Source organism: Lissotriton helveticus, chromosome 7 (assembly GCF_964261635.1).
Source record: "Lissotriton helveticus chromosome 7, aLisHel1.1, whole genome shotgun sequence".
Classification (NCBI taxonomy): domain Eukaryota; kingdom Metazoa; phylum Chordata; class Amphibia; order Caudata; family Salamandridae; genus Lissotriton; species Lissotriton helveticus.
In genome coordinates, this window is record NC_136068.1 from 500,950,869 (window position 1) to 500,966,896 (window position 16,028).

General features: G+C 43.2%; 1 protein-coding gene across 1 annotated transcript in view; it reads right to left on the bottom strand.

The window, feature by feature from the left end:
• LOC144768680 (putative DBH-like monooxygenase protein 2) overlaps positions 1–16,028 on the bottom strand; it is a 574,472-nt gene that overhangs the window by 346,311 nt on the left and 212,133 nt on the right. The window contains exons 2-3 of the mRNA XM_078652509.1: positions 14,848–14,994; positions 9,243–9,404 (exon numbers count right to left, since the gene is read on the bottom strand). Coding sequence (XP_078508635.1) covers positions 9,243–9,404; positions 14,848–14,994 — 309 coding nt within the window. The remainder of the gene's footprint in view (positions 1–9,242; positions 9,405–14,847; positions 14,995–16,028) is intronic.

Here is a 16,028-nt window from a genome sequence, read left to right on the forward strand (position 1 = left end):
CCCACAGGGATTACAAGAACTCCATCCTATCTGCTAAGGCAGCCTTCTTTTCCGAAAAAAGTTCGAACGCCCAAAATAAATCCAGAGAAATTTTCAGGGTTGTAAATGACCTATGTAATGATTTCAGAACCTCCCCCTCTCAAAACCCCACCCAAAAACTGTGCAACCAGCTTAATAATTTCTTTAAGGACAAGATCACCACTATAAAAGAAAGTATCCCGGTCAGCCCCACCATGATGGATAGAGAGGTCATCTGCAGAAACTCGTCCGAATTCGAGGTTTTCCCTCCGATTGACCAATCATGGTTAACAGAACTGATGAATCGTGTGAAGTCCGGTTCTCCTAACGACCCCTGCCCTCCGCATGTACTGAAGGAAGTTTATTCAGCACTTCCGCATGGCATACTCTCTCTCCTGAACGAGTCCCTATCGCAGGGAATAGTTCCCAATTCCTTTAAAAACGCAACATTGGTCCCATTAATAAAAAAAAGGGCGCTGATTCATCCAATTTATCGAACTACCGGCCCATATCCCTCCTCCCTTTCGGTGCAAAGATTGTGGAAGCCCATGTGGCCAGCTGCATTTCTAACTTCATCGAAATATCTGATTACCTGGAGCCCAACCAAGCCGGCTTCCGCCAGGCGCACTCAACCGAGGCAGTGATCCTCGCTGTCCTGGACACCATGAGGTCTAATGCCGATAGGGGCATACATCAGGCCCTGGTTCTCCTGGACCTGTCGGCAGCGTTCGACACGGTGGACCATACCATATTATTACACCGTGTCGAACAAGCCGGATTGCGAGGCCCGGCCCTCGCCTGGGTGAAATCCTTCCTGAGCGACCGATCCCAAGCAGTTAAGCTCGAGAACTTCACAGCACCCAAACTGTCTACTACCTGCGGCGTCCCACAAGGTTCTTCATTGTCCCCCCTCCTGTTTAATCTGTATCTCAAACCACTATTACACTCCTTAAAAAACAGGAGGGTTACGGTCTATAACTATGCGGGCGACCTTCAGCTCATTTTCCCGCTAGACCTAACAGACTCTGCTGAGGAATTTCAGGCTACCATGCTGCACATTCAAGGGTGGATGGAGCTGAACAATCTAAAACTCAATCCCGGGAAGACCAAGCTGGTACTCCCGGGTAAAAGCTCAATCAGTTGGGGCCCTCATTTCTGGCCGTCATCAATGGGATCCCCTCCGTCTCCATCTCTCTCGGTGAAAAGCCTCGGGATCACCATCAACTCTGATCTCTCTTTGAAAAGCCAGGTGGGAGTGGTGATCTCGTCTAGCTTTCTTCAGCTACGCAAGATCAAGAAGATCGCCCATCTACTCACGCACCCTGCCCTCATTCAGGTGGCTATCGCCTTGGTCCTCTCCCGATTAGATTTTTCTAACTCTATCTATTTAGGCCTCCCCCTGTTTCTGTCCAAGCGTTTGCAAATTGTGCAAAATCAGGCGGCTAGATTAATCTTCAAAAGCAACGGAAGGAGCTCGGCGAAACCATTGCTGGCCACTCTTCACTGGCTACCCATAGCACAACGGGTAACATTAAAGTAGGCTGCCTGGCCTTTAAGGCTCTCCACGGAAAAAGCCCTAAGTTCATTAATTATTTACAACAAGGGGTGGTGAGGGACAGAGTCTCTGAATTAAGCAGAATACTCTCACCCAGTCAAGAGATCAGGGCTAGATCCAACACCGTTTTTTAGCTCATTGCACCATCCCAGTTTCAGAACCTGGCTATATGCAAATTAGTCTGTTCCTGTCCCAGTGCATGATGGGGACAGGGCAAACCAAACTACAAAAGCCAATTCTTACACTGGGAAGGAAACAAGCTTCCGGGGACCGGTTTCTGGCATTACAGCCGTCTTCGGCCCGGCTTGCTTGAATCCTGATGGTGCAATGAGCAAGGGACTCATGTCTGAGTATACCCTTCCACGCTTAGGGTCGACAAAATTATTTACAACAAGGGGTGGTGAGGGACAGAGTCTCTGAATTAAGCAGAATACTCTCACCCAGTCAAGAGATCAGGGCTAGATCCAACACCGTTTTTTAGCTCATTGCACCATCCCAGTCTCAGAACCTGGCTGTATGCAAATTAGTCTGTTCCTGTCCCAGTGCATGATGGGGACAGGGCAAACCAAACTACAAAAGCCAATTCTTACACTGGGAAGGAAACAAGCTTCCGGGGACCGGTTTCTGGCATTACAGCCGTCTTCGGCCCGGCTTGCTTGAATCCTGATGGTGCAATGAGCAAGGGACTCATGTCTGAGTATACCCTTCCACGCTTAGGGTGGACAAAATTATTTACAACAAGGGGTGGTGAGGGACAGAGTCTCTGAATTAGGCAGAATACTCTCACCCAGTCAAGAGATCAGGGCTAGATCCAACACCGTTTTTTAGCTCATTGCACCATCCCAGTTTCAGAACCTGGCTGTATGCAAATTAGTCTGTTCCTGTCCCAGTGCATGATGGGGACAGGGCAAACCAAACTACAAAAAGCCAATTCTTACACTGGGAAGGAAACAAGCTTCCGGGGACCGGTTTCTGGCATTACAGCCGTCTTCGGCCCGGCTTGCTTGAATCCTGATGGTGCAATGAGCAAGGGACTCATGTCTGAGTATACCCTTCCACGCTTAGGGTGGACAAAATTATTTACAACAAGGGGTGGTGAGGGACAGAGTCTCTGAATTAAGCAGAATACTCTCACCCAGTCAAGAGATCAGGGCTAGATCCAACACCGTTTTTTAGCTCATTGCACCATCATGATTCAAGCAAGCCGGGCCGAAGACGGCTGAAATGCCAGAAACCGGTCCCCGGAAGCTTGTTTCCTTCCCAGTGTAAGAATTGGCTTTTGTAGTCTGGTCTGCCCTGTTCCCATGATGCACTGGGCCAGGGACAGACTAATTTGCATACAGCCGGGTTCTGAAACTGGGATGGTGCAATGAGCTAAAAACGGTGTTGGATCTAGCCCTGATCTCTTGACTGGGTGAGAGTATTCTGCTTAATTCAGAGACTCTGTCCATCACCACCCCTTGTTGTAAATAATTTTGTCCACCCTAAGCGTGGAAGGGTATACTCAGATGTGAGTCCCTTGCTCATTGCACCATCAGGATTCAAGCAAGCCGGGCCGAAGACGGCTGAAATGCCAGAAACCGGTCCCCGGAAGCTTGTTTCCTTCCCAGTGTAAGAATTGGCTTTTGTAGTCTGGTCTGCCCTGTTCCCATGATGCACTGGGCCAGGGACAGACTAATTTGCATACAGCCGGGTTCTGAAACTGGGATGGTGCAATGAGCTAAAAAACGGTGTTGGATCTAGCCCTGATCTCTTGACTGGGTGAGAGTATTCTGCTTAATTCAGAGACTCTGTCCATCACCACCCCTTGTTGTAAATAACTAAGTTCATTAATAACCTTATAACTAAATATGAGCCGACCCGCAATCTCCGATCTGCCCATCTGTCCCTCCTCTCCCTGCCCTCCTTTAAAAGGTAACGTCTTGGCGGGTGTCGTTTCGCTTTTTTGGCTCCAAAGGTCTGGAACTCCCTCCCCATGTCACTTAGGAGATGCACTAATCTTATGGAATTCAGGGGTGCACTAAAGACCTGGCTATTCAAGCAAGCGTTCGGTTAGGTATTGCCTTGTCATCTCTCCTCACCATTAGCGCCATGAAACCTCTGGGTGCCCGTGCGCTTAACAAATTCGGAATAACATAACATAACATAACATTGCCCCTGTCAGTGCTGCCAATGACAGCACCAACAAAACTACGAACTATCACACTCCTACAAGAGTGACAATTCAGACCATTCTAGGCCACTCATAGCTATATTAATGGCATGAGTGGCAGGTCGTTTTCTTTTTTAATGTATAGTGACTTATTAAACAGGGTTGTGCTCATCTCAAAATGGAACAGACACCGCCAACATATGTTGGACTATCACAAAGCCAGTGCTGACTATTAAGTGCCGGTGCCAAGCAGCGGAAACATCGGCTCAGATTTAGCACTGGTAGAACAGAGTGCAGCAGATGTAACAGAGTCTGTGAGCCAAGACACACAGTAGAGTTAGAGACCAGTCAGTGATGGTTGGGCCAGTATGATATTTTTACTGGGGTACAAGATTTCTGTATGAGGCCATACGGAACAGTTCTCCTTTTAGACCCCTATCGAAAAACTTGTAGACTGTAGTTAGATTCTAACCTCAGGCTTGCATTACATAGCATAACATAACGTGTATTTGTAAACCACGCGTTCACCCCTGACGGGGCATCTTGGCGCTGAATAAGAGATGTTCATGTGTCTAGAGTATGGGACCCAGGGCTTTCAAGGTCTCCTACCTCCATCTTATTGATTGGATAATTATTTGAGCTGAGGCAGAACTCGGTATCCTATTAGGCACATAATGGGTGGCTTTTTGTCCCGTTAGAATTTGTGGGCAGTGCGTACTTGGAACTTGAGCTTAGTGACTACTGGAACTAATGTGACTCCAACAGAAGACATGAGAGGTTCTTTACTCTGTTAATGAATTGACCTTTTAATCTATTTTTATCATGAATAAATTTAGCTGTATTTTTATCATGTGTTTTATGGGGTCATTCTCCGAAATAAGCATATTTAGGAGACTACTGGGAATCAATATTGTGATTTATTCTATTCAGGTGTTAAACATTGAATTTGATGTTGGTGGAGAAGTAGTAATAGAAGTACATTAGCAGTAGTTCATCACCACAGTAAAGTTGACAGTGTTTAGGATCATACAAATGGTCATCGTGAGTTAAAGGTTCTTGGCTATTACATTGTATTGGGAACATTTTGAACTTACATGCTCTAGAAACCACATGAAGAAAATCTGTTGGTTATTTATTCAGAAAATCAAACGGTTTTCGTTTTTTTTCTGAAATCAACAGAAGAGTTAATTGATTTAAAGTTCAGAGGGAACATATCACCCAATTGGGGAGCAATAACAGAAAAAAGGCATAAATTACAGGAAGATTTCCTAAACGATGAACTGCAAGAAGCGAGAGGACGAAAGGAAGAGACTTAAAAATACTAAATTTGCAAGCCCCTATTGCCACCACAATGTCACTTTCAGTGATGTTGTGATGCGATAGGGGCCTCGCCTTATTTACAAGGCAACGTAGCTTAGCGCTGCCTTGTTAATAAGACACCCTTTCACGCTGTATTTAGCGTGAAAGGGGAGGGCAATGGCTGTTGTGGTGGGCGGTCTACCGCAACATCCATTCATTTTGATGCTGCCCCCTATTTATTAAAATTAAGACTAGGGAAAATCTGGTCTTAAACAGGTGAAACAAGGAAAAAAGCTTCATTTTTGCTGTTTCTATGTGTGCTGCCTTGCACAGCACACATAGAAACGAAACAGCAAATTGCCTATTATTGTTTATGTGCAGGAAGGTCCCCGTTCCTGCACATAAACAATCACTTTTTTTAAATGCCGTTTTGCAACTTCTGTGTGTGCTGCATTAAGCAGTACACACAGAAGTTACAAAACTGCATTTAGAGATTGTTTATGTGCCGGAAGGGTTACCTTCCTGCACATAAGCAATCGTCCCCCCAACACAGACACTCTTGCACTCTGGTGCAAGGGTGCCTGCATTGGGGCTAGGCAGCTGAACACAGCACCAGCGCTAGGGAAAACGCAGGGGGGTACCGCTTTCTTATAAATACGGCACATCCCAGCGTTTTCAGAACAGAGAAGCGTGGCGTTTGTAATGTTTGCTTAATGCCACGCTTCTCCATTCTGCTGTAAATATGCCCCTAGGTGCCCAAAAAAGAGAGGCTGATCCACACAGACATTTTTAAATTCTACATACAACTCTGAAACTTTCTCTAGCACGGATATGGATTGACTAAAAATCTAGCACTAGCGGATTGGATTGGCAAACTGAGGAGCTGAGGTCATCATGACTCTGGTTACTAGATTTGTAACGACTGAAATTGGAGCATAAGAGTTTGTTCATGCTTAGATATATGGCACTATAAAAACCTAGACACGAGCCAATCAGCATCAAGATGGTGGCTCTTCTACCTTCGGGCATGAGACAAGGAAGAGCTGACTTAAGCTTACACGTGTAGAAAGGTACCGGATGCAAATGTTATCAAGCCAGAAATAAAAGATCCAACGGCCACCACCAACAATGAGAACTTCTCTCTTGCCCAAATTAATTTTCAGCCTATCAGTGTCCAGCACTCCTTCACTTTAGAGCAACCCACCGTCAGAACAGTTTAGTTGGAAAGGTTACTGTTAAGATGGAAGATCAACTGAGTGTCATCTGCATATGTATAAAATTATACGGCAAAGCTCCCAATGAGTTACAGAAGTGCTTGACCATAAGTAGTGAAAATGTACAAGGACAAGACCGATATCTGAGGGACTCCAGTACTGACAATGCTCCAAAGGGAGGAAATGTGGTGCAGGTACAGGACCACTGCTTGTGCCTTGTTACCTAGGAGAGTCTAATGCAAGTCCTGACAGACCACAAGCACTTAGGCTTGAATCAAGTACATTGTGGTTCACAGTGTCAAATGGCTTTGAATGATAGCTCAAAATGAGGGGACTGACGGTGTCCAAGTCAGTATCATGCAAAGGTCATCCACGGCGGATATCAGGTGAAGAGTATTCTTTATACAAATATACAAAACAATGCTCTCTTTCAGAAGGTACATAACTGGCATCATGGTAATGGTTTGGATGGCCTTGGAACTCTCAGTAGCCACTTGATTGTTTTCCCCACCATTCATCTTGAGTCTGATCACACTGCTCTTAAATAAAAGAAGTTATAGTTTTTTTGGGAAAAACTCAGAGAATAACAGCTGAGTGATGAACTGAGAAAGCAAGATAAACAGAGTGACAGAGAGAGAGATAGGAAGAGAGGTTCAAAAGGGAGAGAGAGAACAACAGAGAGAGTAGACTAGATGAGAAAAATCTTGCCAACCTTTCTGAAAGGAAAAAACAGATTTGGATGCGGTGAAGAGTGTCCCGGTCCCCAATACCACTCTAGCTGTAGCTATCCTCCCCAGACCGCTTTAAAGTTCATAATGTTTTAGTGGTCACTACTTCATTGGAGAGGATGAGTGAAGATGGCTGCCAACCTCTGATATGGCTATTAACAGTCAGAAGATGAGAGGAGAGAAGCGACGCCTGGGCGCGTTCACGTGTTGATCTCATTCAAGTGGTTCCATATTTCTAGTATGTTTGCAGATTTCTTCTGCTTTTCATTACCCACAGATTGAAGTAATTGCCAATGAAAACTCCTTAAGCCATCACTTTACAGTGAAAACAAAGTTGGAGAATTTTTCAAAGAAGCTGATGGGGTACATGTGTATGTGTCTGTAGCGGATGATGGCTGTCCAGAATAGGGATGTCACTCAAGCTGATAAAACAGCAAATAATGTTCAAAAAATCGTGTTGGGTGCACCACTAATCATGATACCTTGAACATTATCTCTCAGCCGCCTAACTTACACTTCTAGGTTTCAAAGGCTATTTTGTGAGTCATGCGAATCAATCCAGCATGAGAGGGGCTAAAGCAGAAAAGGTTGCATGTCAGGATTGTCAGGACTGACAGGATTGTCATCCTGCCTTGCAGTTGAGTGTGCCTCAGCCCCTACCTGTCTTCCATGGACACTGGTCTGGTGAAAATACTCCCATTGCCCCTGCAGGTGATTCTGTATCTGCAAGTGGTCTGACCCGTTACCACATACATGATGAAAAATGAAAATTGTGTTTGATGTCATCCGTGAGTCTTACAGCAGACAAGATAATGAGGTCAAATGTCCAATTAATTCACCAAGGAGTCAAACAAAGGAAAATACATTCTAACAGCACGGTTGTTCCATAGAACTACATAGGAAGAGAAGAAGTGTCAGAGGAAAAAGATATATCTATTTTGTGCTATTTATTATGTAAAAGTGACACACAGCTCATATACAGGATCTCCGCCACAGATGACATTTTAAGATAGCTCCGGATGTTCTTTGGGTTTAGGTGGAGGAAATATTCCACCTTGTGATGAGCTCTTCCAACACAACCCTGTACGTATGTTTGCTCTCTTACATAAACCTATTTTCCTCCACTTCATTGACACTGGATTTGCTTCTCAAAAGTGATTGAAACGGGCAGTATGACATTCCTGGCTTGGTTGGAAACTGTTAGTAGACAAACTGAATAAAAACATTTCTTGGAAAAACAATATGATTGAAATGGATGTTAGAGAAAAACTCTTTTAGTGAAACTCCTGAAGACCACTGTTGTTCTGATAATAGAACACACAGTTTATTAAATTTATTTTACAGTTTAGTGTAGACTAGGATATATGGCAAGCTCTTATGCCAAGTTATTCTAGGACTGGAGATTTCACAGCAATTTATCTTGTCACGTGTCATTAAAACCACCTCAATGTCAAGCAACTTAACACAAATGATTACATCTTATTGTATAGTGAATAATAAGCCTGGGATCTTTGACATGGGCCTTCCCTGAAATATTCTATCGCTAGGGTGGGCAAGTAATATATCTAGTCCCAGAAAAGTTTGCGAGACAAAGTAGATGCATTTCATATTACGTTTTCAAACAAATTCTTTCCACCAAACACACTAATTAATGTAAATGATACATTTCAAATCCCAATGTTTCAGCCAAACCCCTCTATCAAGAGAGATTTGACAATTTCCTTTCACTAAGAAAGCTTAGAGCCACTTTTATGGTTGGGCAGTAAAGGCATTTCTGAAGGTATTTGTCGACTCCCCAGGATGAAGCAAACACAAGGAGATGATGATTGGAGCGCTGAAACTTTACAGAAAGTCACCCCAGTCACAGATCTAGGTTTAATCCATCATCATTCTTTAGCTCACTTTGACACCCCAGTTCAGAACCAGCCATATGCAAATCAGTCTTGACCCTGTGCATGGGAACAGTCCATCCCGAACTGCCAAGCCAGGTCTTCACTGGACCAGAAACAAGCATCCTGGGACCGGTTTCGGGGATCACCCCTCATCAGCCAGACTCGCTTGAATCCAGTGACAACGTGAGATCCCCAGGATGCCCACCTCTCATATCCTCCGCCCTATTTTGAGTGCTGAAAATTTAACAATCTTCTAATGACAACATCAACAGAAATATCCAGCGCCTGATTGAATTAGCATTTCAAAATTGTAATGTAGCTGCACTTCATAGCTCTCATGTACAGACTTAAACTTGGTCCTTCTAACATTACAAAGTAACTTACATTGGGTATCCTTAACTCCTTTATGAGAACGGTGCTTGGATTGGACATGCGGGAGGGTGAATCCTCTTGCAGCAAATAGATTGACTTTGTTCCTCTGCGGCTTGTGTGATAATGGATGATGTCATCCATGCCATAGGCGAAGATCACACGCATGGTATCTTCCTGTTAGGGGTTGCAGAGTATTCGGAGCAGGGATAAAGCAAAAATATTAACAACTCACAGAGGGACACAAATCTCACAGTTCAATCGGTGCAACAGATGGACAAGCTGTATAAGCTGGAGAATGGATTTTACATGTATTTAACATTGCCATTCTACGCACTAGAAAGTGTGCTGGAGAACTGGTTTTACAGCAAAGCCCCTTTTGTGAATGTCTGTATGTTTTTGAAGCTACAACAGGGCAAACCTTCGTAACAAAGGTAGGAGTGAACTTCTAGATGAACTATGTCTTTCCCATCTCCCATCAAGAGCCACCTTTACATACCCTTACAAAGGGATCTTCTGTGCCAACTAAATGTCAGTAAATAGGAATTGTAAGTTGGTGTTGGTTCCAACCAGTGTGTTGTTTCGAATCCTTTTATGGAAAGCACACAGCCTTTTCTGAAAGTCAAGGTTTGGCTAGGCAGAGAGAAGTGGGTGAATGATCTTTTCCTAAGGGAGTTAAAGACTGACGATCTAAGGTGGATCCCTAAACAAGAGAGTGGGTGTTACATTTAAACCGTTGGCTGCGTCGAACGTTCAACTCCAGTGCTGAACGTTCGAAAAACGGGTGGGGCAGAGTCGGCCAACGGACGTGCGCAGCACTACCAAGGTAGCGCACGCGACGACCGTTGGCCGACGGCAGCAGCCAACGGGTTAAAAACCTTTTCCTATAAACTAGGAATACTAAATAGAATGTGAATCTAGGCCTAACCCCATCCTGGATAACCAGTGTCATAGGTAAGTAACTTTTGCCTTTCAATGAGTCAATTCTATAAAATGTGCCTCTAAAGAGGATACACGTTTGAGAGGCATGTTTTAAGTAAGTAAATTTTTCCTGAAGTCAAAATGGATATTGTTACTGTATTTTAAAACCTGAAATTCGTTCTAGCAGTGCAGACATCGTTACTTCAAACTAAAATATCTTTAGACGTTTACTGTACACACCTGGCCATCTTCAGAGTGAGGACCAAGAGGCTGGGGAGATGGGACCTGGTTGCCCAAGATCACATCACTGTGTTATAGTCATACATAAAAGTGACAAAATGAGAACAGCAGCACACCTTTGATACTGGATGATAGATATTAAAGTGAAACCTCATCCTACCTCTTTTCTTACTTCAGTTTAACTCTTCCGATTCCATGTATTTTGTTAACTTAGTACGCTGAAGGCATCACTATATATAAATGGTACATGGCCATGACTGGAGGATTTTGAATTGTACTAAGGAGCCAGTATTGATCCCCCGCTCCCGCTATAATTAAAAACTTCTGCTAGGTGGAGCACTTCTGGACATTGCTTCTGAGATATATGAACAGTACATATGATCTACTATAAATTGTCATAATGTTACCTTATTTGTTTATTTTACAGAGTTGTGATTCTTCAGTGTTTTTTTTAGAATAACCCGGTATCTAAGAAATAGCTAAAGCAGGCTTGAGTACTGCCTTTGTAATGTCAGTTCATGATGCAGATAAAATACATTTTTTAACTCTCCTACAAGTGCTGTTTTCACTTTTCCACACCATTCATGATTTACCATTTCGTTTTACTCCATCACATTCATTCTTTGTGCTTTCCAGTCGGAAGTTTTTTTTAAATTTTGTTTTTTGTTTTATTTGCTGTATATCCAAAACCCAGAGTTACTCTAAAAACATTTGCAAAGAGACCTGGGATGAGTTGCCCTTACGAAAATGAGCCTAAAATTGTCAGGTTGCAGGGCTAGGTGCTTGGTAGCAGGGATTACAGTTGTAATTGTAAGTAACATTTCTATAGCGCGGCTGCCAACCAACGGGGATCCTGGCGCTGGGATTACCACTAAAGGGACACTGGGCCATATGTAGGTGGCCAAATACCGGTCGGTAACAGCCGATTTCGGCCGTTACCGACCGGTATTTTGAGTTTCAGATGTAGGTGGCCAAATATTACCGATTCTGTAAATTTACCGAATCGGAAAATTTACAGAATCGGTAATATGGGATGTAGGTGGCACTGGAAACAGTGCCACAGGCCCTTAGGAATTCGTTATTTACCATGAAATACAATTGCATGGTAAATAACGAATTCCTGTGTACATGCACATCTGTGCATGTACACCTGTGCCATGTGACACACATACATGCCCTAAGGGCATGTATGTGTGTCACATGGCACACAAGCCAGAATCAGGGGTGCAACAGGGTGTCAAAGTGACACCCTGTCCCCCTTGACAAATCGGTAATTTTACCGAATCGGTATTTACCGATTCGGTAATTTACATTGATTCCTATGGGCCTCAAGGCCCAAAGGAATCAATGGCAATTACCGCATCGGTAAATACCGATTCGGTAATTACCGAATCTTACCGATTCGGTAATTGATACCGAATTATTACCTACATGGCATTTACCGATTTGTAAATACCGAATCGGTAAAATTCAGTATTTACGATTCGGTAAATGCCATTTACCTACATATGGCCCACTGTGCGTAACTGAAAAAGGGCGGGTCGAAGAAGCTGAAGAATTGTTTGCTAGGAAAAAGTCTGGTTTTCAGTTCCTTCCTAAACCGCAGCAGAGCATTAATTTGTCTGATCTCGATAGGCAATGTATTCCAGAGTCTGGACGTTACAAGACTAAACGACCTGCCTCCCAGTCGAGCTTTGTTAAAATGTGGAATACATATCAAATTAGCTGAAGAAGAACGGACAGAACAGTTCAGTTCAGTGATTGTTTACACGTGGTTGGTAATGTGTTTGATTTTCTCAGGGTTTTGGGAGAACATTGCTGTCTTTCTTTTGTGAACCTGCTTTGGTGTCCTAGAGGAAGATCCCTTGGTAGTTTTCAGGTGGGGAGGCTCAGGGGATGCTCCCTGAAGGACATTGCTTTCAGTTCTTATATGAAGTTGGTCAGCAAGCGATCAGGAACCCAACATGGATGTACCTTATCTTTGGAAAGGTTTGTGCAGAATTGTTGAATGGCGCCAACGTTACAAGTGTGTGTGTGTGTGTGTGTGTGTGTGTGTGAGAGCGCACGCACAAGTGTGTCTGTAAATATCTATGTCAGTACTCCTAGGATCTTGCAGCATGGAACGCCAAATTATACAGCAAGGTCATCTAAGTTATGCAGCAAAAACACAAGCCCTGGGACACACTCTCTTGCATTGTGTTTCTCATCCACATTAGCAAGTAGAAACATGTTGGTGAAATCTGCAAATTATGCAATTAATGCTTTTTGTGTTAGAGGTTATCCATTTTCAAAGTAGTATGCTCATCAAGGCTTTCCCCTCAAATAAGTACAGGAGGAATAGGGGTCATACATTCTTCGAGCTGTCCCTCAGTACCTCGTCTCCAGTGCTATGGCTCAAGTGGGCTGTTGATTGCCCTCTAGTCTGTTAAAGAAACGTGCTGATCTTAGCTGAATTCTTCCCAAGTTATCCTACACCTCGCACAACATCCTCTTTAAGAGATTTCCCACTTTGCAAAGCATCTTACAGTGTTGATATATTGAGGGTGGGCCAAGATGTCTATATTTCTAGCTATATATTTTTTTATTTATTTATGTATTTATTTAGGAGCTGCATGTCTCCTTTTGGTTACTTTAGAGTGAATAAAGTCTTGCAGATAAAAGTCAGCCTCGGTCACTACTGAGGTTTGCTGGAAGGCGAGAGGTAAGGTGAAAGAAACCCTGTACAATGTCCTTCTGACACAACCTGTTTACTGCAAAAAGCTGATTTGTAGGCATGTTTGAGAGTTGAATTTGCTAAAGGATGTGCAGTTGGATTCAATTCTCAGGGTTGGTTTCAGGCATTCCATTGGGTATGGACTTGATCTACCAAGCAAACTGAAGTCAGGATAACTCCATAATATCTTTTTAACAGCATACTGAGAAGAAGGATAGAATCTCAACAAGCATAACTAAATTGGCAGCTATGATAACTGAGAATAATCTTGATTTGTGTCTAAATATGACCATCAAGATAGCCGATTCCATGAAATGGAGAAATATGTTATTCTCGAGGTGAAACTACTAGGTCGACTTGACATAATCTGGGTTCAAATGCCAAAAGTATACTTAATGAGAAATGCCTTGAGGTAAGCAGTGAAGTCAGCAATTTGGGACATTCTGCTATGTGTAACCCTACTATGGTGCTCTGTAGTTGTAGATCGCTATGATAACCCTCAATATAGTGTCATAGAACTCGTATGAGGCAAGTGAGGGCAGTTGGGCTACGTTTCATGCACTTTGAGATGTACATTCAAAGCAAGGTCGCAAATGGGGTATTGTTCTTGCTTTAGTATATTGAAGAATTCAAATTCCCCATCTCTTGCCTGGATACATAGGCACACCCGCAAACTCATAGAAAACAGAGTGAAGTTACCCAAACCCAGCTTACAGGTCAGCTTTTCAGTCCCAAAACAGTCTTGTGACTCATAAAGTGCCTGAGAAAGCCCAGGACTTGGGATCACCTCGCCGGCTGAAGCAAGAACATAAATGCATGATATGATGTAGTAGGAGTTTTTTTCTCTTATAAAAGTGCATTATTAACAACATGCAGAGCAGGGATCTATAAACAAGTTTACATGTGCACTCTTATTTGATGCTTTTGCCTTCGAAACAATTGTCTATGATCCGTCAAAGTACCTTAATGAGGCCTCAACGCCACCTTATTCAAAACGGATGTCTCATCCTGCCCATTCACTGTCTATTATTTGTGCAGCACACAGTCAAGCAAAGTCATGTTTGTTTAAGCCCGAATGATGTTGTTGTGGAAGTCTCTCCAGCAAAGACGCAGTAATTTTACAGCCTTCAAGGTTTCTTCCACCTGATTGCTGTTTTACATTCATTCATAATATTTTAGTGTTGTTTTTTTAACGAGTTTGTTCTACCAGCTCCAGATGACATTAGCATAGAGTAGGCTGAATCAGTATTTATTTTGTGAGACAGTGCTTAGGTGGTAAGGCTATAAGACGCTCTAATTTTCTTTGCTCAGAGACCTTTGTAATGCTACTGGGGATGCTGTCTACTTTCTTATCGAATTTGCTGCTCATTTGGGACTTAGAATAGTTCTTGACTTTGCCTACTATTTTATATCCCAATTGCTGAGAGCCTTTACGGCGACAATTTATGCATCATCACTTTACAATTTCTGTATTGCAGCTTTGGGTTTCTTGTAATAAATCTTTTTAAATGTTCTAGTTCCACCCTAGAAGCCACTTATTGAGTCTGCCCTAACTTTTTTGATTGGCTTTATTTTTGATTTGCTGTGTTTATACCTTATCTTGGGGCATAGTACCTCATAAAATTGAAAGCCATCCTGGGCCTGTTGTTGAGGTGTCTTTTGGGGGTGTAAGATTTTAGGAGTTCTATAGACCCATGAACCATAATAATGCATAAAAAAGGCAGATAACTTTAAATTCCATCTCACCGTGATGTCCATGTCATTCGGGTCACATGTTCTGAAATGTCTGCTGAATCTCATGCAGGTGGAGGTCCCGTTTTCCATCAGTGACACCAGTTTGTAGTCCTGTTTCTCGTCGATTGCTGGGAGGGCTTTACCTATGCTGTGATAGTCCTGTGGGTCACCAAGAAATTAGCAATAATTATAAGTATATTGCATTGCAAACGGTTGTATAAAGCATGTCATGCTTCTGGTCAGATGCAAAAGTGCATTTGCAGACATGTAGAATGTTAATTCTTTAGCGTGCTTGGATGGAATGGAATGTGTTATGTGGCCTTACATTGGTAGCGTTGTGATACTGTGAGTAAGAACTAGGGTTGTGTTCATATGGAGGCATACTTACAAGCACCTTGCACTGCCGGTGTGACACTTTTTGTGAGGCACCTGTGCCACAGTTTGCTGCTCCATATTTACAAGGACATGTAAAGCCACTCTGCGTGTTTTTTGTCTCCTTGTAAATACGGCCTTTTTCACGCAGCACTTTGCATGAATGGGACATTCCATGGGTGTTGCTGTGGGTGTTCCCACATAACACCCATGGATTCTGCCGCATTCCCAGATTTACAACGTTTAGTAAACCTGAGAATGCGTCAGACTCCTACACCTCTCTTAGAGAAGGCGTAAGGAGGCGCAACAAGGAGAAATACTTTTATTTCTTCTCGTTTTTCCTCTTTCTATGTGTGATGCTTTTTGCAGCACATAGAAATAGAAGAACATCGCTTATACTTGTTTTTGTGCAGGAAGGTGTCCCCTCCTGCTCAAAAACAATCATCCCCGCAACGCAGACACCCTTGCACCATGGCACAAGGGTGTCTGTGTTGGCGAATGGCAGCCAATTGTGCTCCAGCGGAGTGGAGAGCTCAGGGATACGTCATATTGTTATAAATATGACGCATCCTTTTGCGTCAGAAGCACAGATTTCAGCTGAACTTACCAAGGAGAATATCACAAGTACAGTGTTTCCTCACAGCCTGGAATTCTTGATGCTGCTGTTAATGGCAGTGGAAGTGTACAGTAGGAGAGAAGTATGTGATTATACTGCACTTGCAGGGGCTGGTGACCCAGCACAGGACTCTGTTGATGAAGCAGTGTACATACGTGATTTCTGACATCACAATGCTTGTTACTAGAGCCAGCAGCTGAGCTTA